Genomic DNA, 22,065 nt, shown 5'->3' with positions numbered 1-22,065 from the left:
GTTAAAGAACAAATGAAAAGATGTTGCTTCAACACAATATAAAGAATACTGGGGTTATGATGATAGAGTAGACCGCTAATTTTACCACCGATGGAGAAGATGTGGAAATGGTGGGCAACTTTGGCCTACTTGGATCAATTATTAATGACAGAGGGCTCAAGAAATTTTACACAAATTGGCACTCGGCAGAAAAATTATGAAAGTTTGAAAAGATCTTTAAATGCAATTATTTGTCTACAAATAAATATCAGAATTGTGCAGGCTATGATTTTCTCTGTGGTTATTTATGGATATAAAAGCTGGATAGTAAACAAGCATGAACTTTGGTCTTGGTGAAGACTTTTAAGATGTACTTGGATGGCAAAAAAACCCCAAGTGATTGGATTGTAGACCAAATGAAGGTTCACCTCTCACTCGAAGCCCAGATAACCAATCTGAAGCTATTTTACTTTGGAAGTATTCTAAGAAGAACCATTTCTTTGGAAAAGACCATTATGACTGTAAGGGCTAAAAGAGGACAACCAGCTACAAGATGGATGGATACAATCAAATGAATTATGAACCAGCCATTGAGAAGCCTGAAGATCTAAACTGAAGACAGGATATTCTGAAGAATCCATATGGTCACTAGGAGTCAGAAACGACTTGACAGCACTTAATATTATTATTGATTATTAACACCAACAATACTTGTATGCAAGGTCTTCATCAGTGGGCATGTCTTTGTTTTGAAAACTGCTGTGAGAAGGTTGGGCAAAAAGTAGAAAACTTGAATAATCAGTGAGAATCAGGTTCACAATTAAAATTCATTTTAACAGTGTGGATTGAGCAACCCATCTCTGATTTAGACAGATGTGTAGGTGTCTTCTGTTTTAAAAGAGCTTTAAGCCCCCAGTCTAAATTATGCCTGTGTCTTCATCAGATGTGCACAGTCTTGTAGAATGAGCTAGAAATCTTGATCACATTGGCAGCGTCTACTTCTATGTTCTTTTTTTAGTCTTCTAAGCTGAAGTGCCAAAGGGGCAAAGTGTACAAGCACACAGTCACTCTGACATCAACACATTCTCATGTTCAGTTCTGTGGGTAAAAGCTTAGTCACATGAACATCAGTGTTCTTTCTGTCTAAGAGAAATATATTCTAAAGGCCAACATGTTCCAGATGTGCTGCATAGCATCGCATAGCTAATAATACAGATTGCAGCTAATGCGTGATAAACATGAAGCTCATCAGGAATCAGACATCTGAAGAGTTTAAAGCTACATCACAGAAAGTTATTACATGAAAGGGTTATGAATGCACTGAATGATTTCTAAAATTCTGTTTTATGATAGTTTTGAAAATATATTTGTAAAAATCTGTTTATGACAGAGGTGGATGTTACAAGGCAAATAGTTACCATTATCAGCATTACAAATAAAAGCTCCCAAGAGCTTGCGTCGGTTTATTTGTTTTGAATAAATACAGTGGCTACATTTGCATGGTAGTCATTGTGACCTCTGGTTCCTATCACCAGTATTTACTGTCTTTTTTCAGTATTTTCTGTTCTGAATGTAAGTTTGGCCTGTGGCTTGTTCAGAGTCTTACACAGGAGCTTGATTGTTTGTGATCTACATACACTGGTCATTTCCCTCAGCAATACACATGACCTTTTAGGAGATAGATGACTCTCCTGTGTTCACCAGCATGAGGGAGATAAGAATCAGACCTGCTGATACAGTGTTACTTACACAACTCAGTGGAGAGAGCTTTTACTGCTGGATGCCATCATCACCTTTACATAACCTCATTCAGATTTCTTGGGACATCAACTCTCATGCTTGTGTGTGTCTACATGCTGTCTATGGATCCATAGTTGAGCAGAGGAAAGAAGCACTCTAGAAGTAGGTGTGTATGTGCATGCCTGTGCATTTGTCATATGATGCACTTGGCTACAGAACAAAACAATCTATTTTTGAGCACGGACGTGGTTTGCATAAACAGCAACAGCAGAGAATGCAAGAGCGAGGTCACATATCCAGCCCTGTCAAGCGGAAATTAGTTCAAGCCCTCAGGCCTTCAGAACCCACTGGAAACCATCTGACTGTGCACTGCTCAAGAATGCACTTCACTGCTTTGTCCTGTGAAAAGGGTTTATCTAGCCTGTGATATTTAGTCTGAGGTAAGGGTGTTGTGCAATGATGTCATCATTGTGGTAAATTGCATCACAGTGTGCTTTTCTGAGCAAGTCATGAGTATGATAAGTCCATCTAGAACTCTGAATAACTGCAGTAAATCGACAGATTAAAGCCGCCACTGAAAACCGATGCGACTCATAGCATCACATAGCAGATACCGTACGAAGTGCTACTGTGCTACATAGAATGCATCACAGTGAGAGCACCAATAAGTGTCAAAGTTCATTTTTATACTCTGCTCACAAATTTAATGCAATAAAACTTTGAGCATCATTTATCATGCTTGGCATCAGTTTACTACCTCTTCACAAACTCTCTGTTTTTGAATTGAGAGATACAAGGTGAAAAAAGATGAGGCTAGTAAGATTACCAGAGGTAACTTCACATCATTATCTCACTGTTTATCTAAAAGTCTGACTGCCTTCCTTTGTGTACATTTCAAGCCATATATCATCTGCTGTGGTTTTCTGTGGTCTCTATATAGCTTTTAAGTGTCCCACCATGACTTGCTGAGAAATTGAATGTGTCTATGCTGTATGTTGGCACCGGTGTGCATACCTTCATGAAAAGCTGTGCAACACAGCATGTCTAACGGCCTTTAGACTAATAGGCCCTGTTTGCAAGAAACGGAAATCTTTAACACTTGATGATGTTTGAAGATGTGTCCATAATTGTTTGAGAACACCAAACACACAACAGTATAGGAGTCCAAGCTGAATAAAGCATTATTATTAAAGAATTATTATCAAGTTTCTTATCCGTCATGTAACGTCAACTAAAGTCTACAGAGTGATAAAACAAAGTATATGTGAAAATAACTATAACCAAGACTAGATTAAGGAGTTGTTGAAACAGCTCGCTACCAATAAACTAGTTAACAAAAAGGTAGACATGCTCATGTACCAGCAGGGGGCGTGTCACGTAGTCATGGTCTGCAATGCAAATACAGTAACCTAGATGAAGTTTAGCTTACCTTTGAGGTGCTTGTTGTGGCGACATTGAGCTGTGAGTGTGATCTTCCACATACGTAGCTTAATCCAAAATATTTTGATCTTCAGTAATAAAAATAAAAAACAGCGCCACCATTCAGATGATCAGGATAGGGTGTGTTTGAATCATACATTCCCGGGTTACGTGTTCCATTTCTTAGCCTAAAAAATCTGATTTACTGCCGTCTTCGTTCTCACTGCAGGTTCGTTCTGCAGAGTCTTGTCTGAGATCTTCTTTTGCGTAGTGGACGAAGTAGTGCTTAGGGGGTAGGTTGTGATTGAGAAGCATCAGTCATTACTTTGGATAGTCACTTATAAGGAGCCTAAACAACAACTACTAGAATAGTAACTGCTGCCTGGCAACAAGAAGTTGATTGGACATCAGCCCATTTTGTTATTGCCTTATTTTCTTAATCTAAGACACTACTAAAAGGAAATCAGCATTCTTGTTGTGTATTTGTTTGTAGAGTTTTCATTGATGTTTTGCATGCCATAAAAAACAGTGATTATATGTAATAATTTATATTGGATTTTTGATTGGATTTAATTGGATGGTATTAGTCGCCTGTCTTCCAAAAATTGTTTATAGCTGTGTAAAGCTCGCAGAAACATGAATTCAGACATTATGGGACATTAATTTTCCAATGAAATTAATTAATGAGCCTATTCACAACATTTCCTTTATCTAATGTCGAAATCAGCTTAAAGAGTCCATACCATGGAAAACTACATATTCCTCACTTTTTAAAATAGTTTAGTGTATAAACGTTAAAGTTTTGGAACATACGATTCACTCCTCAGTCCAAGCAGTCCATACGTGGAAACTATCCTACAAAAAATGTTTGTTCTGTTTTGAATTCATTGTAAATGTGATGTCACAAAAACCAGCACATTTATATATGTGCCTAGCAGTGTAGCACCGCCCATTCGTGCTGAAATTGTAAGTGGTATTTCAACCTGGGCTGCTTTTTGAATAAGGCAAAGTGCAGTGCGGCCAATCAGAACAGAGCTTATTTACATATGTTACATACATTTACATACAGTCTTAAAGGCTCATTAACAGTTTTCTGGGGGAAAATGGTAACATACAAATGAATTATGACTAAATGCACGAAAATGTTAGGATATGAGCCCTTTAATGAATAAACAAGAGTTTCTTAAAGTGATCTTTATCATTAATGCCCCACAATACCTGAAGCCTGCCAATGATATATAAGCTTATTAATGCATTAAGCCACTTATGCGGTCTCTCAGTTGAGATGGTATGAGCACGTTTCATCCTCAGATCCTCATGTGTGCTGTGAGCTGATAGTTAATGGTCGTTTACAGTGCAGTCTTACTCCACCGGCAGAGCGGTGCGATGCTGCTGTTCCTAAAGCAGCCACATTTCACCTGCTCGCTGAACTGAACACAGCGAGGCTTAGAACAGGCTGTGTGGAAGACTCCAAACGAAACCACAGGGGGGAGCCGCTCGGTCTGTCGGCGTACACGTTTGTCTCCGCTTTCCAAGCATGATCTAACATATCTAAGAGGCTTTTCTAAGAAACAGTACAAGTAGAGTAGTTGTAAGATTTCAGTGGACTAAAGTCACGAATGCAAACGATACAACAAGAGCGCTTTTGCTAGACAGGCGCCCCCCATTTTTCTGAAGTAGTACATCCCCCTCGTTGGCAGCCTCGACGACCACGGGTAACATCATTGCTATCATAGAGCTTTGCGGATCTTTATTTGGCGTTAGTGCTTAAAAATGACGCGAAATCCTGGCGGCTGCTTTTAAATCGCTTTGTACGGTGTGGGGGAGCCAAAGAAAGAGAAAAGCGAGCTCTGGGAGTGTACACCGTGTCCTTTTCTCCTCCGTTCAGCCGGAGGACTAACGTTAGTACCTGCCATGAACCTGACAGGGCAGTCCGTCTGTCGCATGTCGGAGGATGAAGCAACCTTACATGGAGGTGAGGAGGAAGAAAAGACGGGGGTTTTTAGCGAGAAAACGGGGGCAGGAGCGACCAAAACGACTTCATTTTCATTCAGCTCGCATCAGGATTTTCATTAGGAAACCGAAACAGCCTCTTCACGCTTTTCCGTCACGAAGCCTCTCGCTCGCTGCCTTACGGAACCGTGCCGTCTGACTGAGGCAGCCTTTCTTTTCTTCATTTTCTGCATGGTGAAGGCTGAAGACTCTTTGTAGTGCCTGTGTCTGTCTGGCTAACACAACGGGGGTTTATTTCTCATAGAAAACTCCCCCCGCCTGCTGCTACCCTCAGCTCGCCCCCCAAAGTCGTTCTCTGTGGAGATGTCACCGTCCATGAAGAGAAAGCAATATACAGCTATATTTAGCATATATTCTCTATTTATGTATACTAAATTATTTTTCTATCATAAATGTTCAGTTCTAAACTTATTCCATCTGATGAGAGACAATTTAGTGCTGATGGTGAAGATGATCCGAGAAGATAAGTATTTTTATTAGCTTTTAACAGAAACTGAGAACCAATGGATGAAGAGCCACAGACCGCTGCTTAGGCCTGGCCTGAATACACCATTCTTCATTCAGCTTTGGAGCTTTTAAAGCCCCCAAATCCAAGGATACTAATTTTTTATCACAGTTATTTGATGAGCAGCAATGAATCTTCGATGGAGAAAATTAACAAGGAAGCAAAGTATTTTTTTACTTAGGAGAAGGCTTTAACAGAGTGAGCAATACTGGATGTGGTCACAGGCGTGGTTTGAATTTGCTGTTCATCATTCTGCTTTGGTAATAGTTCACAGTTTGTTACATTTTACGACCGACAAGTGTGCTTTGGTGTGATGAGCACATAAGCAAAGTTTTGTTTTTCCTTAAGGAGCTTTGAACAGAGACTCACTATTCCCATAGGCCTGGACCGAGTTTAAAAGTCATCATTCAGTTTAGGAATATTTTTAATCCCAAGATGAAGGACCTGTGTCGGATCTGCGGCCGCGAGCTGTGCGGCAACCAGCGCCGCTGGCTCTTCCACCCAGCCACCAGGCTGCAGGTGCTGCTGTCCCATGCACTGGGGTGGGAGCTGCGGCGGGACGGACGTGGTGAGTTCGCCTGTGGCAAGTGCGTCTTCATGCTGGAGCGCATGTACCGCTTTGACACAGTCATCGCCCGTGTGGAGGCCTTGTCCGTGGAGCGCCTGCAGAGGCTGCTGCTGGAGAAAGAGCGGTTGCGGCAGTGCATCGGCGGAATGTACCGGAAACACAACGACGAGGCCGCTTCTGCGGTACTGGAGAAAGACTGTACAGTGGACATGTCAGGCCTTCATTATGCCAAATACTGCGCCCTACTCCAGGAAGACCTGATGTATTCGATGTACGAGTCATGGGCAGAGGATGAAGAGCAGACACTAGAGTGCGGCCACAGCCCCCAGTGCCAGGGTTTAGAGGCCAGGAGAAGGTGCAGGGGCTGCAGCGCACTACGAGTGGCCGATTCGGACTACGAGGCTGTCTGCAAGGTGCCTAGGAAGTTGGCAAGGAGCATTTCCTGTGGCCCATCCACTCGCTATTCAGCTAGTGTAGGTGGCAGCGTGTGTGGAGAGGAGCCAACTACAACCACTACTGTTGCCACAACAACCACCACATCAGCCACCCTAGTGCCGGATGGTCAGCCCAGGGCTTCTTCAGACAGTGACAGGACAGTAGGAGGGAAGGCAAGCTCCAGCAATTCAGTGGAGTCTCTAACCATGACCCTGGATGCAGCTGGAGAAATGGAAAAAGATGGCAAAGAAGAGCAGAATTCGGACACTCTTTCAGAGGAACACTCTGGCCCTCACCCTGACACCACAGGCCCTGCTGGTAAACTGGCTCTAGCACTCTGCTTGGTTCAGAACTTCACTTACAAACCAGTACGAATTCCTCGTGGGAGTAAACTTCCTGTTCTGGTCAAGACTGGGTCTCTGGATGCAGGAGCTAAGCTGGCCAGCCCTGAGCAGGCCCTGAGGAACACCTTTGATGGAGCATACTGTGAGCTAGAAGCACCAGAGCTTCCGAGGATACAGCTGGACCCGGGGCTGGAGCTGGCTGAGCTGGAGGAGATGTGGGACGACGCGTACGTGGAGTACATGCCCTTCCGCCTCCAGAAGGTTCCGAAGGAGGTGAAGTGACAACTCAAAACATGAGATGGTCCTCTGGGTGTTCAGCTATAATAACTTGAGCTGGAGCCAGCCACACAGAACTTGACCAGATGGTTTGAAATAATGAGTGTAATTTAGAGGGAGATCATGTAATACTTTAGGGTAGATGATGTTTTAGGCCACATATGGCTTCGATTTGCTATATACAGATCTACTGGTTTTCATCTTCTAAAGGTTTATTGCGTTGGTGTTGATTTGGCAGCCACATTCATATTGTGTAAAGAATAATTTGGTCCTGACTATGTCCCGAAAAAGATAATTCACTGAATATGCTTGATTAAACTGTGCGCATTATTTTCATATATATAATATACATTTGTATGCAAAAGTTTTGGCGCCCCTGGTCAAATTACATTTGTTGAAGTGAAAGGATGTTACACATTCTCTGCGGAGAACATGCTTCTGCACATTTTATTGCACAGTTACTGTTTATTTGCTGAATGTCACAAAAAATAAAACTTAAAATGTCGCCTGTGCGAAAGTTATGGCATATTTTATATTTTACTTTTTTTTACAGTGTGTTAGAAACTGTGCATTAAAATGCCATATTTATGTTGGTTCACTGTAGATGATGTATTAACTGATTTTCCCTTAGAAAATCAATAGAACGTCATTTGACTAGGGATGTTCAACCTTTTGCTGTATATTACATCAACACAATTGTTGCCAAAAATGAGTAAGCTGAAAGACAAAATTGTGTTGATGTAATATATTTGATTCATGTAAAAAAGTAAGTAGACATTACAGTATGTACTTGCTTCTTAGCATTGCATCATATAGTTGAATCCTTATTTAGCTGAAATGTGAAGACCTTTAGTGAAGAGCATTTTCTCACAATATCTACTTAGACCCATTTTACAATATCCTTTGCTTGCGTAAAGGATCTAAAGAACATCTCTATTCTCAAGCCGAGAGACAGCTATCAAGCTGTCATTAATTCCCTTTTAACACTGGCTGCCTGTTTGTTGGGCCTAAGGACAGTAGGATGTGTCCAGTACAGAGAAGTTAAAGAGTGTGTGTGTGTTGTGTGATCAGTGTTTAGATCCATTTGCCTGTCATTAAGAGCAGCCTTTTGCTCCCCTGAGGGATCCGTGCGTCAATACTTCCATCAATCAGTCTGCTACGAGTGTGGAGCTACCCGCCCATTAGAGCTGCTGCCCATTGTTCAGAGGAAGGAGGGACTGCAGAGAGAAAGAAGGGCCTTTTTATGGGCTGTCATTTTAAGATAGTGGCTAATAACTGCAGTTTTAGGGACATATTTGCCTTCCAGTATCTGTAGTTTAATAGATTTACTCTGTGTACAGTCTAATATCACAGTGTTTAATCCTTAGAAATAGATATTGTAAGTGATGAAAAAATTAAATTCTACTTTAACTGTTTCTTGTTCTAAGTTAATTTAAACCAAAAGAAATTCTGTCAAAATGCATATTATTTTAATTGGTACAACACTTTTGTTCATAAGTAGAAGAGTAGCTATTTAGACCTATTAATTGGACAGTTTATACAGTTGCCTTTCCTAAGAAGAGTAATGTTTTTATAAGAGTGAAAATAAGTTAACATATCCCCTACAGGAAACAAACTTAAATATGCCATTTCTGCTATTTTTAGTGCACAATCTCTGTTTATTTTTCTAAAATGTGCCAGAACTTTAGCATAGACCTAATTTTACATTTTATTTTTTCCAGTATGTTAAATTTAGCACAGTAAATGTGCATTAAACTGTGCAGAGGTTTGATCTCTGTAGAGGATGTGTTATTCTCAATTAGAAAATCAAAATATGTCATTTAACCCTGATGAAATTAGGCATTCCTACTGTAGACAGCAATCGAGATGAATGATTAGTGACTTTTACATTAAAATCACAAGTTGAAATTTAATTTGAGCTAATAATATTGCATATTATTTAGTGTAATCTTATTTTTGGGGAAATTTAACCTAATAATACTGAGCTTGTGAACGGGCAGTTTTGCACAGTACATTCAGCATTCAAGCCTCAAGCCAGAAAAAGTGGATGTACTGTTATTTTTTTGGCAAAAGAATACAGGCTTGGAGCTTAATTAATGGAAAATAACATTTGTCGCAATAACGGTCAGAAATATTGGAAATAGATATTTTCCCCCCAGATCATTTTAGCCTAGTCAGTATCAAACTATAAGCACTTACATAATATATAATTGTCTTTCTTTGCTGTCTGTGGGTCTTGGGATCTTTGTCACTCTTTCCCCGGTAATTGCTCTTATTTTCTATCTCTCTGTTCTGTCTATAACTCTCTCTTGCTCATTCCCCATTCTTACTCTCTTGAGTTTGTCCCTGTCCTGCCATGTCAACCCAAAGCCAAGGATACAGGCTCTCTGGTTTAAGTAGGTTAATGTGGAGAAAGTGGCACCACTGCTGGCCTAGTTGTCTCGTAGACTGCTGAAGGCGAAACACACACGACACACAGACACACACGCATAACCAACGCACATGCTTGTTACAGTAACAGACAGAACCTGGGCTGTACTTAAGGGCATTATTAAGGGAGTAAGGGTAGGGCCAGGCAATATAATGAAATATTATCAAGATGATAAATCTCATCACAGTGCGCTTTTTGTGGGCATTATGTGGAGTACAAGTAACTTTGACCATCTGCGTGTATCATATAATAAGCAGATTTAGACCAGTTATGAAGAGCCTGTAAACAACAACTAGTTTTTGGAGATTACCTCTTTTGTTAATACTTTAGACCTCAACAGAATTCCAGAGCACTTTCCTGGATTCCTGACAATGTAGAATTAGAAGCATATTTACCACTAATTTAAACAGAACATTTTATCATAAAACCAGGAGAAAGTGGCAGTTGATAGACATGATATTAGTCTGTAACAAATGAAGTCCTATTCAGTTACTCTGAACACAGCCACACTCCTCTCCAGCAATATCATAGTGTCACCCTTTTGTACATCACAAATTTAGCATAGAACATTGCAATAACTTGCCGAGTGCCTAATTCTAGATTTAGGTTTTATTGAAGTTATTTTACCTGAGGTGGAATTGAATTTGGACCACAAACTTGTCGATGGAATAACCATTCAGTAACCAGCTAAACTGACTATGAAAACACAAGTATTTAAGTTTTTTTAATCTTGATCTTAGGACTATAGCATCGCTGTTATCTAAATAAGCAAAAGTCCCCTCGGACTCATTATCTGACACATCTGTCTCTCGGCGTCCATCACAAGGGATGTACGAATATAACCGGAAACTTGAATATTTTGACAAGAAAAGGAACATAATTAAAATTATGGTAAATTATGACATAAATATTGCTGTTTTTAAGGAGATTCTTGAGAATGCATGTTCTAGTACTTGTTGGGAAACATGAATGAATATTCAAATCCTGTAAATCCTGTTCAGACCAGCCCTAAAACTTGTGGTTCTCATGATGTTTTTATGGCCTTTTTAGTTGTGGTGCCACTGTTTTGCTAGTGCCTCAGAAAAGCATGTATTGTGAAAATGCTTTCAGGTATCATAGTGTAATTATTGCCATATTATGTCCCCTTAAGTGACAGTACAGAGTATAGTGAGTGGTTTAGTACAGTAACTCTCACACCTCTACCCAGTATTATAAGATCCTATCTGAGAGCTTTTGTATGGAGAAGTGTAGCTTTACCTGTTATTAGTGGGATTAAATGAGACTATTGTATAGAAGGGTGGGGCTCTGTGTGAGTGTAATGTGTTTACATCGCTCTTAGAGGGAAGCAGCAGTCTTAGCTAAACCAGTATGCGTGTGCTGCAGGGGATTCGTATATGCGTGCTTGTATTCCTGATGTGTATATGTCTCTCTCTCTCTGTATTGCAGAGTCTGATAGAAGAGCAGCAGTCCCAGCTGAATCAGTATGAATCTGCTGCCGGACAGTGTGTGAGTGAACTACAAAAGGCTCAGCTGCAGGTGCAATCTCTCCAGAATAAGATCCAGGAGAGCGAAGTCAGCAACAAGGTACCATAACTACTGATTACATTGTTATACTTCAGTGTAAAATTTTAATATTCCTCAGTGGAAATTGCACATTTAAATGGAGAGTAATTAAAACTATCTCTGGTGTGATTCCTAGTGTGCTTCAAACCAGAGGTGGTGACGCTGCCAAGTGCTCAGAAGCAGCTCAGTCACTTAGGACAAAGCAATATGCCATATTCACATTACAGCTTGCTCTGAATATGCAATAATAAAGAAATTGCCAATATTCCTTTGTGGAAAAAATACCTTAAACAAATGACTCTAAACACAGTGGGCCCTGTGATGAATTTTGTCATTTTCCAAACAGGCTTTCTTTGTTTATTCAAACAAATACAAATGCAGAGCTGTTATTGATTTCTGTGTCTTTGTGTGGGTGTTTCAGAAGCTGCAGGGGAGGCTGAGTGAAATGGAGACTGAGCTACGTTCCATCAGACAAGCAGCTCAGAGTCAGGAGAGGACCATCCAGAGCCTCACTGAAAGCCTCACTACTAAAGAGACAGAGGTACACAGATACACTCAGGCAGATACCTATATGCATGTACATACAAATACATACATGTACATAAAGACACAGGCTCAAGTATGTTTTGAGTTTTATTTCATTTTCTTTGATATACTGCAAAACTATTTGAGAGTAACATTAATCAAGGTCAAACCAAGCTTGTTAGAGCAGATGTGATCAGTGCCTTCAGGGTTTGCGTCAGGAGGCATGTCCGGACAAAATATGGTCTTGTCAAACATATATGCTATGTGTGTGTGCAGGCACAAGAGCTATATCAAGTTATAGAAGGACAGAACACCACTATGTGTAAGCTCAGAGAGATGGCCCATCACAATCAGCTCCAGCACACACAGGTGAGTGTCTCTCTCTCTCTCTCTCTCTCTCTCTCTCTCTCTGTCTCTCTCAACTACAATTACTGAAGTAGTAGTGACGTGCCAAATCAAGAATCTTTGGTCTTAAATCAAGTCTGGGCCACAAAGAGAACATGGAAAAAACATAAATAAATACAAACTTACATACACACACATACATACATACATACGAACATACATACATAAATAACTAAAGTAAGTATGTATAGTAAGGTCTATATGGCACAAAATCCAGTGTCCTCAAGAGCAGAGAGCAGTTGGGCCTCTAAGACATTGAATTCTTTTATTTTTTTGTCATGTGGTTTGTGAATTTTGCTGTTTCTGCTGCTTTGCTGTATTCTGCCTGTCATGTTTTGTCCTATAGTGGAGATGTTTTTGGGTGTCGCACCTCCACTTGATATTTTTGACATGAACAGAGATTATAAATATCCCTCTTGGAAACCACATGGCTGACATTTTCACTGTTGTTCTGCTGCTTCTCAAAATATTTGAACACATCTGCACTTACTGATGAAATCTGGATATGCTGTTTTTGACCTTTTTGGGAAAGATATTTTGTGTCTGAAATTTTGCTGCATTTTTAAAGTTTAGTACACTTGTGTCTGTATTTGCTTTTCTTTCTCTTTTTTTGTAGACCATAGATGGGGCTGAAGCAGGTTCTGTAGCCCAGCTGCAAGGGGATATAGTGGGGCTGCAGAGTTCTCTGTTCTGCTCTCAGCTGCAGCTAGAGGCCAGCCAGCGTGCTCATAGGCAGAGCCAGAGAGTAGCAGAGGACCTGGAGCACGCACGCCTCCGCCTGTGCAGTGACCTGGAGGCAGCGCTGCAACACAGAGAGACCACTGAAAAACACAACCAGGTACAGAAGACAAATTGCATGTACTTCTGTCCATTTTTGTGGATCACAGAACTCTCATACAATGTCAGAAGGCACTTAAGCAAGTTGAGATTGCTGAACACTTTGACACAGTTTAGGGAAGTGTGATGATGTAGGCATGCAGTTTGTACAGTGCTAACAAGTGTCTTAGCTGATCGACTAGATTTGAGAAAAGGAAAAGACAGTGTCTGAGAGAGAGGTAAGCGTTAACACTAGGACTGGGTTTGAGTTCCAGTTGAGCTATACATCAACCAGCATTTAAACAGCATATCATCTTCTACGCCACTTGCGTCGCATTTGTCTCTAAAAATGTAGACCCCTGGCTGATGACACTTATCCAAAGTTTGTGAAAGAAGCACTACTTTGTTCTTGGATACAGGATCTGCGCAGCACAGTGCAGCAGTTGCGTTCAGAGCAGCAGGTGAAGGAGGCTCAACTGAAGGAAGGTGAATGCGACAAGCACTCTGAGGTTGCAGCTCGTGACAAAACCATCTCACAACTCCAGCTTTCACTGAGAGAGAAGGAGAAACTGCTGCAGGTAAGACACAAACACATGCAGACTCACATACACATTCAGTTCAGGTAATCAACTAATCAACTCTTGTTGCTGGTTTTACAGACCCAGATCAATCCTAAGCCTAGATTAATTAAAGTTTTAATGCTGAAAGACAGTTGGCATTCTAGTGTAGACCAAGCCTGTATTAAATGATGTCCTAGAAATTTGAAGGTTTAATGTTTAATCTTGACAGTTCTGCCTGATTCATCACTTATGTACATGTATGTGTGTCAGGAGTATTCTGAGCTGCTGGATCAGCCAGCTGATCCTAGCCGACCCCAGGATGTCCTACTGGACAAACTAAAGCGCCGCATACGTGACCGGGACAAAGCTTTGGAGGTACTGCCCACTACAGTACTCTGCATTTAAGTCAAATTTGATATTTGAATTTATTAGGCAAATATTTGAATAGTAGACCACCCCCACTTCTGCTCCCAAAAATGGGCATCATTCTGAAGTCTTTTAAGATAAACAGACACATGTTAAACATCTGTTTCCACCTCAGCTAAAGTTACCAGTCTAGTTGCAACATATTTCATACCATACTCATACAAAAACTTGATAAATTCATTAAAGTTTTATTCCATTTAGTCTATAAAGTGTAAAGTGTAAAATGAACTTCATACAATGGCCAGCTGCAGTAGTCTGTCTACACTTCATTAAGACACTTTGTCATAAACAAAGGTTTCAGGCTCTTCTCTTCCCTGTAGTAGAGTGTAGAGTTCAGACATATCATGTTTCTTAACCCTGTAACATTAGAGAGAAGCTAGTGTGCATATCCAAAATCCTAATTTACTGAGAAAAAGTGAATACCCATGGCACGCTCATTGAGTTAGAGAGCCTTTATTGTAGCATGGCTGTGGTAGTCTAGTGTTTAATGGCTATTCACATACTAGAAAATTCTGATCCACACACGCTTAATGGCAAAATAGAAAACTGTAAAATTGACTAAAATCACACAACATTAGAAACCTGTCTTTGCCGCACAGACTATGTAGGATGCAACAGAAATATAAAAACCCTCTTCCCACTCGTAAGTACACTGTGGTAGTAATGTCTTAAGTTGTAAGTGTTGTGTGTAAATGTGTATTTTGCATGTTATTAGCGTGCTATTGATGAGAAGTTCCACTGTCTGGAAGAAAAAGAGAGTGAAGTCCGCAGACTGCAGTTAGCACTTCGGGAGAAAGAGAGGGACCTGGAGAGACTGCGCTGCATTCTGTCTAACAACGAAGAGACTCTAACGGTATGGATTTGTGTGTCTGTGTGTCGGTATAAAGTTATTAAGTTATTAGAATTAAATCACAATCAACAGAACAATATGTACTTTTTTTGTTTGAGATGTTGGTGTTTTTGTAATTTACATTACACATGTAGCTTAAATGTATTTGTGTTGTGTTGTGAGTAGAGTCTGGATGCCCTGGTGCGTGGTAAGGAGCTGGAGCTGGAGCAGACTCAGGAGGCATGTCGGAAGCTGCAGTGGCTCAAACAGCAGTGTGATGAAAAACACACAGCCGCTCTCCGTGAGAGAGACAACATCATCACACAACTACACAGCACGCTTCACACGCGCAGCAAAGAGACAGAGGTAAACACGCACACACCCACCTTGCTTTTTCATCATGTCATTCTGAAAGTGGGGTATTTTCCAGTTAGACCTGACAAACCAGAGTTGCTGCTGTCTTTTTACCCTACTAGCCTAACCAGTATCTTATTTGAGCTGGATTAGTTTTAAAGAGGAGGTCCAATAATGTAATTTGTAAGGGGTTTCACATTCCAGTTCGTACAAATTGAAGTAATGTTCGTACAGAATGTGTAATCTTCCCAAATTACCCAAGATAACCCAGATTGAAACATAACCCTGACATTGACATTAGTTGCATTACTGGATCTCCCCAGGTGAAACTAATCCAGCTCAAGCAAGGATTAAGATACATGTCCAAAAATGTCCAGACACATGTTCTCATGAGTGAACATACAGTACAGCTCCATAGATAGCGCTCTGGAGTGATGGAGCGCCATCCAATACCTTTGAGATGTCATCCAACATCAGTATCTGATCTCTCTAATGCTCTTGTGGCTGTACGCAATCAAATCACCACAGCAACATCTAGTATAAAGCCTTACCAGAAAAGTAGAGGCTGTTACTGCAACAAAAGAAGCAAACTCCTTGTTAACACCCTTGATTTCAGACCTGTGTATATAGGTTTCAGGGAAAGGATATAAAATGTACATTACTTATGACATATCCCATGTAGAATGTCGGCTTGTTGTTTAATTAAAGGACCTGACCGCAGCGTTGATGGCTAAAGTCATCCCGGGCCCTAATGAAGTGGTGGAGGAGCTGAGGTCACGTCTGGCTTTGAAGGAACGGCTGTTCCAGGAGCTGCTGTCTGACCGTAGCAGGCAGACACAGGAGCACCACATACAGGTGCAGGGCCTGCTGAACACCATCAGCTCCAGAGACCAGTACATCAAGGTAAAATTAAACACTGACCCGCACTTGTTCTTCAACACTGTGGCCACAAGGAGGCGTTGCACTGAATACAACGTTACAGTTGCAGTTTTACTTGTCTTTCCTGTTTCTATCTCATTGTTTTTCTGTACATCCTGTTTTTTTCTATCACTCAACCCACTACTGAGTCTAACCACTTTCACTTTCCATGTCTTCAAGTCTTCTCCTGCATGTCTCAAACATTGTAATTGTCTCCTTTGAATTTATCTCACCTTTTTCCCTAGCTCTCTCATTCTGTTTTTCTCTCTCTAGCCCTGTGTTTTCTTCTGTGTTGTGACTGTATTTGATTTAAAATGACAGTAAAAGGTCCATATTATGCATTTTGCCACCTTCCTCAAAATGTAGTTGATAACTGAGATACATGTGATGGACAAAAGTATGTTGCACAGCTAAAAATAATAGAAGCAGTCATCTTCGAGCCTGCATTCTATCTGTAGTTTGGTCTATCTTCATCGATTTGTCCATTTTTTAAATAGCTTTGTCTATAAATCCATCTTTGTAATTGTATGAGTTTCCATTTCTTTTTAGCTGCATTAGCCTCGTGGCTCCAGTACACAAAAAAAAAACTTCAGACAACACACGAGTCTTCACTGATCGACTTCAAGGCACAAATAGTTATTTTGCAGGTTTTTCTCTGTGTGAAATTAATAATGAATAATAAATGATGTATGATTAAAGTGAATTCAGTTTTATCTCTTTCTCTCTGTGTCTCTCTGTCTCTCTCTTCTGCTCTCTCCTAGGAGAATGGTGAGAGGTTGAGGCAGGTGATAGCTGAGCGAACCTGTCAGCTGCAGGAATTGCACAGGCAGCTGTCCTCCCAGGAACGAGAATTGAGTGAGCTATCACGAGAAAGGGAGAGGGAGAGAGAGAGGGGAGCACCACTGGCCACAGAGATGGAGAGACTGCAGAGTTTACTGAGAGAGAAAGAGAGTCTTATACAGGTACACAAACACTCACACATATATAGCAATAAGAAATGTTCCAGAGTTCATATGAGTGTCAAGATTAATATGATGCACTTGTATTCTAGGATCTGATGCAGGGTCAGGAAGAGGCTATGGCGACCTCTAGACCAGCAGGGGGCATGCAGGGTAAGTTCAACCCTCAGAATACACATGAATGCATTGCCCAGACATCTCCGGTACTGATCTTCAAGAAACCTCAAAGCAGGGGGTTCTCACACCTCCACCTTTCACCTCTCATTGCTCAATAGCAGTTTAACACAGCGTCATAGTATTTCACATGCAGAGAGCCTGCAGTGTCCTAGTTGTTCTGATTTTAACTGATGGTAAGTTATATAATTTGACTATAGCTAATAAAATACTAGTCAGTTTTCTTTTCATAATTTCCATTATGCCTTTCCTTTTTGGAACTCACTATATTAGTAGGTCAGTACATGTGTTGCTGCTTAAAGATCAGTGTATAATTTCTGCATATGTGTGTATGTATTGTGAGCAGGCCTGGAAGATAGCAGCTCAGAGTTGGAGATACAAGCTCTTAAAGAGGAGCTTCAGATTGCTCTGAGGAAGCAGAGAGAGGCAGAGGTACAAACACACGCACATTCTCATACAAACAGTTCCTCTCAAACAAAACCAGTTTCTTATTTTTTCTTTATATTTCATTCTGTTCTATCACTTCATCTTTTTAATGACAGCGGGAGCTTTCAGAGTTGAGGTCTGCTCTGGCCAAACATCATGAAGACCGCACTAGCTCGGACCAAGAGGTATCCTCTAAAAGTTGTAAAGCAATGATCTTCATTCCAAACCAAGTGTAAGTCGGCTCTGTGTCAGTAATGTGGCTCTGTCCCTGCAGAATGCTCTGGTGCAGCTGGTTTTGGAGTACCAGCAGCTGAACCAGGCTCTGAGAGCTGAGAAGAAAGTGTATCAGAACCTGAGCTACATCCAGACTCGAGGAGACAGGTCAGAAAGCAAGCAGGACCTAGAGTTATAACATATTTTGGAACAGATTATACCTGTTCATAACATTACATTCAGAAGATAATGACAAAAGTGATAAGCATTCTTATTCTGAGAAGATGAATACTCATCTAGCAAACGCTACTACAGTAGACTTATTTGATCATGTATACTTTGCTTCTAGTGCTTTTCTGAATCTTCTTAAGAAGTAATTCATCTCAGTTCAGCCAGATAGCATGAAAATGTGTAAACAATGGTAAAAAATAACCACATCTTGAGCAACAAGCACCAGCAGCTATCTTGGGCTTTCACTGCCCTAATTTCTAAACTCAGACCTCTACAAATAGACTAGACTCACTGCGACTTAGATGCAACCACAGTCCCTAGAGCACTGGTGTACACTTTGAGAAACTCTAAGCTGATGTACATGAACATCCAGATGTCTGGAATTGATGTTTTCAATTTTGATTATATTAATAGAAAATCTCATATTTCAGAAATGGTGATCATATTCAATTATGTCCAAATATATATTGCAAATTTTATTTTTCTGTTCTCAAACTAGTAAGTAGAACATCTAATAATAACTTTTGGTATCAAGTATATTTATTTTATTTTATATCTACATTGTGTAAGTTACTGTTTTATATAGAAAAGCAAAAGTCATTCATATGACGTGATTCCAAACTTTTGAATAGTAGTGCAGTTTTTAAATGGTGATCTTACCATGTGAGTGGTATTGTGTTGTTGCTCCAGCAGCGCGGACAAGACACGGGCCTTACACACAGAACTGGACACGGTTCAAGCTCTGCGGGGTCAGCTGGAAGAGGTCCTGAGCAGGACCCGAGACACAGCTCTGGCACTGGACAGGGCAGCTAAGGCCCAAGCCGAATATGGAGGTGGGCCACAGCAGAGTTTGGGCTGCACATTATAAAAAAAGGCCGCCATGCAAGCAGGGGGTGCTGTTCCTAATGCTGCATAAATGAGTGTGTGATACAAGCAAGTCCTTCAGCAAAGCACTTCAACTAACAGAAAAAAAGTGTACTGACAACTTGAAGGTGTGAGTGATTTTATTGTAGACTCATGAAGTGGCAAAGCAAACAAATATGACGTTTTAATTTATTTTGTGTATTTATTCTGTGTGTTTATGCTTTTTTGGGAGGTGCAAGTGTTCTTGTCTGTTTTGCCATTTCAGTGTATTGTGTTTCTTGTGTTGCTCGTTACAGCATTTCTCTGTAAAGTGCTGGTATTTGTATGGTCTGACTCATTCATTTTCTTTTAGTTGAACCATTGTCGTTTACACACATAAAAGCCCAAATATGCCTAACATTATATTTCACTTATATGGACGCATCGCCTTAGGCTTTATCGGCTAAATCACTCTTGCTTATTATCCGAAGACGGGTCAGAGCTAGTTTAAAGCTTTAGTAATAGTGTGCTTTTTCCAACTTTCTCCCTGCAGTATTTCCAAGTAATATATGCAAATGTCAGATGCAGTAGCTGGTGTTTAGTTAGTGGCTTAGATTAGCTGTTAGTTATGACATTCTGCATGCTGTGCATGGTACAATAGCTATATTTTCCTTTATCTGCAAAGTTAAGAAGCCTTTGTTATCCCTACTCCTCTCAAATCTCTGTACTGGATGGTCAGAAACACAGTGCCAAATGAGCTTTTGGACTTTTGTAAAGCAGTTTTTGCATCATTCAGGTTTCTCCACCAATATTTCACAAGAAAAACGCAGGTCATTTTTATGTATTTCAGAACGAACCGAAATAAATTTACACCAGCTTTCATGGTCAGAACTGTTTTTTTGCATTTTATTTTATTATTTTTTTATGTAGTATACAAGTCAAAATTGTAATTTTGACAGGTACATGATTACATTTGTCTATGATATATGGTCTTTTATTACCATAGGGTGGCCATATTTTGGTTTTCAGAAAAGAGGACACTGGGGACTGTAGAATGCAAAATGTCCATATGAAAGCACAAGCTAAATCCTGGACATTTTAGGCAATATAGAAATATGCCTTGACGCATTTTTTAAGTCCCTAAAATAGGACATGTCCTGGAAAAATAAAGGATGTATGGTCACCCTAACAAACCAGACATGATCAGGAACAGACATTTCTCTTTTGGAGCATAAAACACTGATTTAATATCAAATGCGCACAAGGTAAGTAAATAAAAAACGCATCGTACTACATGAAATACACATTTCCCCATATGTGTTTCATTATCAGTATTTATTATTTAAGGTAATTCATTTGCTCTCAGTCATGGAAAAGTTCCATTAACATGAGTTTGATTTGGTAGTGTAATTTAATACATGCTGAGCTGAGCTGTAAATCCTGTAGTGTTCAGTGGGCACATGCATGCTAGCTGTGCATGCACTCTGTGTTTGCATGCCTTCTACATCATGGGGTGATATAGACCTTCACAGTTTTTCCTGCAGTGAACTAAGTGACACAAACATAATCAGCTATACTGCTGACAAGTAAATGGGCAAAACACATTTAGCACATTGCATGCATTTCCTAGAGGGCATTGCATGCCTTTTATGCTTTTATGCTCAGTATATATAACAGTCATATGCAAAAGTTTGCCCAAAGAACATGTTTTGTTCATTTTTTAAAGTGAAACTAAGTTAACACATCCTCTGTTTAGAACACAATTCTGCACATTTTAATGCACAATTACTATTTATTTGCTGAATTTAACGTGGTGGGGGAAAAAAAATGTGGCATTTTATATTTTGTGTTTAATTTCTCTTTTAATATGTTATAGAAATTGTAGAAAAATAATAGAAATTGTGCACAAAATTTTGCATAGAATTGCCATATTTCATTTGTTCTGTCTAGAGAGTGTTTTAACTTAATTTGTCTTAGGACATCTACAAAGCGTGTAATTTTACTGGGCGTGTTTAAACATTTTCTACTGTCATGGTCAACATTGTATCATGGCAAATCTTTCAGTTACCACTTTAGGTCTCACACACATATAGTGCAAGCATCATTATATTATTGAGCTGTAGCAGTATGTACCGTCAGTGAAAATGAATTGCTCACAACCCATATTCCACACAATGATGTTTAGCAAACCCTGCTTATTCACAGAAACACAACAAATATCGAGCATTCCAACAAGACACTATGAGGTGCCACACAGTGAAAACCTATTGAGATCGTGTGGGACAATGTTGGGAAATGTGTGGAAAAGAAAAATCTTGAAGACTGGGAAGGAAGCAGTTCCTTCATTATGAAAAAAAGATGTGATGAAGAAATAGAGGAGCTTGAAGGTTGTTTGGTAACACTTTACTTGAACTCTGCTACATATTAGTGACATAATCATGCCATAAACATGTCATAGATGATGTCATGTTCTGTTTTAACAGATTACGTCCAGTAATTATATAGTGTCATGTTACCATTATTGGTATGTCATAATAAATGTCATTATGTTTGTTGTCGTGACAGCTAGCTAGAGTACACTCAGAAAAATCATTGAATTATGACATCTGTCATGACAGTTATGTGAACGAAATCTGCCATAACAACTCATGACAGCATATGATCTGCCATCACATGTTTATGGGCATGGTTATGTCAGTGTTATGTAGCAGGGTTTAAGTGTTTTCTGTAATAATAATTGTAATGACACCAAAAAATAGAAGCAAAATAGAAATAGATGCTAACAGTTTATCAGCATTTGTAGCATTCATCTAGTCTTGATGACAACGTCATGCTGCTTTATCATACTTTTCAAATTAAAGGAACTGCTTTCCACAAATCCTTCCCTGCTGTCCACAGATCTGTTGCAGTGTTTTTTCCCACACATTTCCCAACACATCTCAATGATCTCAGCGGGTTTTAAGGGACCCATTTAATTCCCTACCAAATCCAGTCATAGTTGGTTTGTACATGACTGTTTCCCACTTTTTACTACTTAGAATTAAACAGGTTTATGTTCTTGTTTTAAGACGCATATTAGATGAAAGACCTCTCTTCTAAATGTCTGGTATTGA

At 40.0% G+C, this 22,065-nt stretch overlaps 1 protein-coding gene across 7 annotated transcripts in view; it reads left to right on the top strand.

The window, feature by feature from the left end:
• Positions 1 to 22,065, top strand: part of LOC108433094 (myomegalin-like) — a 90,039-nt gene that overhangs the window by 40,393 nt on the left and 27,581 nt on the right. For 4 of the 7 annotated variants that reach the window (XM_037531121.1, XM_037531118.1, XM_037531119.1 and 1 more), the window contains exons 1-16: positions 6,092 to 7,276; positions 11,157 to 11,294; positions 11,695 to 11,814; positions 12,075 to 12,167; positions 12,820 to 13,041; positions 13,439 to 13,597; positions 13,850 to 13,954; positions 14,721 to 14,858; positions 15,021 to 15,200; positions 15,897 to 16,091; positions 16,868 to 17,068; positions 17,158 to 17,218; positions 17,586 to 17,671; positions 17,782 to 17,850; positions 17,940 to 18,046; positions 18,800 to 18,942. In XM_037531121.1, the coding sequence (XP_037387018.1) occupies positions 6,092 to 7,276; positions 11,157 to 11,294; positions 11,695 to 11,814; positions 12,075 to 12,167; positions 12,820 to 13,041; positions 13,439 to 13,597; positions 13,850 to 13,954; positions 14,721 to 14,858; positions 15,021 to 15,200; positions 15,897 to 16,091; positions 16,868 to 17,068; positions 17,158 to 17,218; positions 17,586 to 17,671; positions 17,782 to 17,850; positions 17,940 to 18,046; positions 18,800 to 18,942 (3,202 nt within the window). Of the gene's footprint in view, positions 1 to 4,826; positions 7,277 to 11,156; positions 11,295 to 11,694; positions 11,815 to 12,074; positions 12,168 to 12,819; positions 13,042 to 13,438; positions 13,598 to 13,849; positions 13,955 to 14,720; positions 14,859 to 15,020; positions 15,201 to 15,896; positions 16,092 to 16,867; positions 17,069 to 17,157; positions 17,219 to 17,585; positions 17,672 to 17,781; positions 17,851 to 17,939; positions 18,047 to 18,799; positions 18,943 to 22,065 lie in introns of those variants that run through there. The other 3 variants (XM_037531117.1, XM_017707430.2, XM_037531122.1) reach the window with 3 other exon arrangements.

The sequence above is a fragment of the Pygocentrus nattereri genome, chromosome 19 (assembly GCF_015220715.1).
Source record: "Pygocentrus nattereri isolate fPygNat1 chromosome 19, fPygNat1.pri, whole genome shotgun sequence".
In the NCBI taxonomy this organism is placed as follows: domain Eukaryota; kingdom Metazoa; phylum Chordata; class Actinopteri; order Characiformes; family Serrasalmidae; genus Pygocentrus; species Pygocentrus nattereri.
Note: the sequence above shows the minus strand (reverse complement) of the source record. Positions and strands in the feature narration are given on the sequence as shown.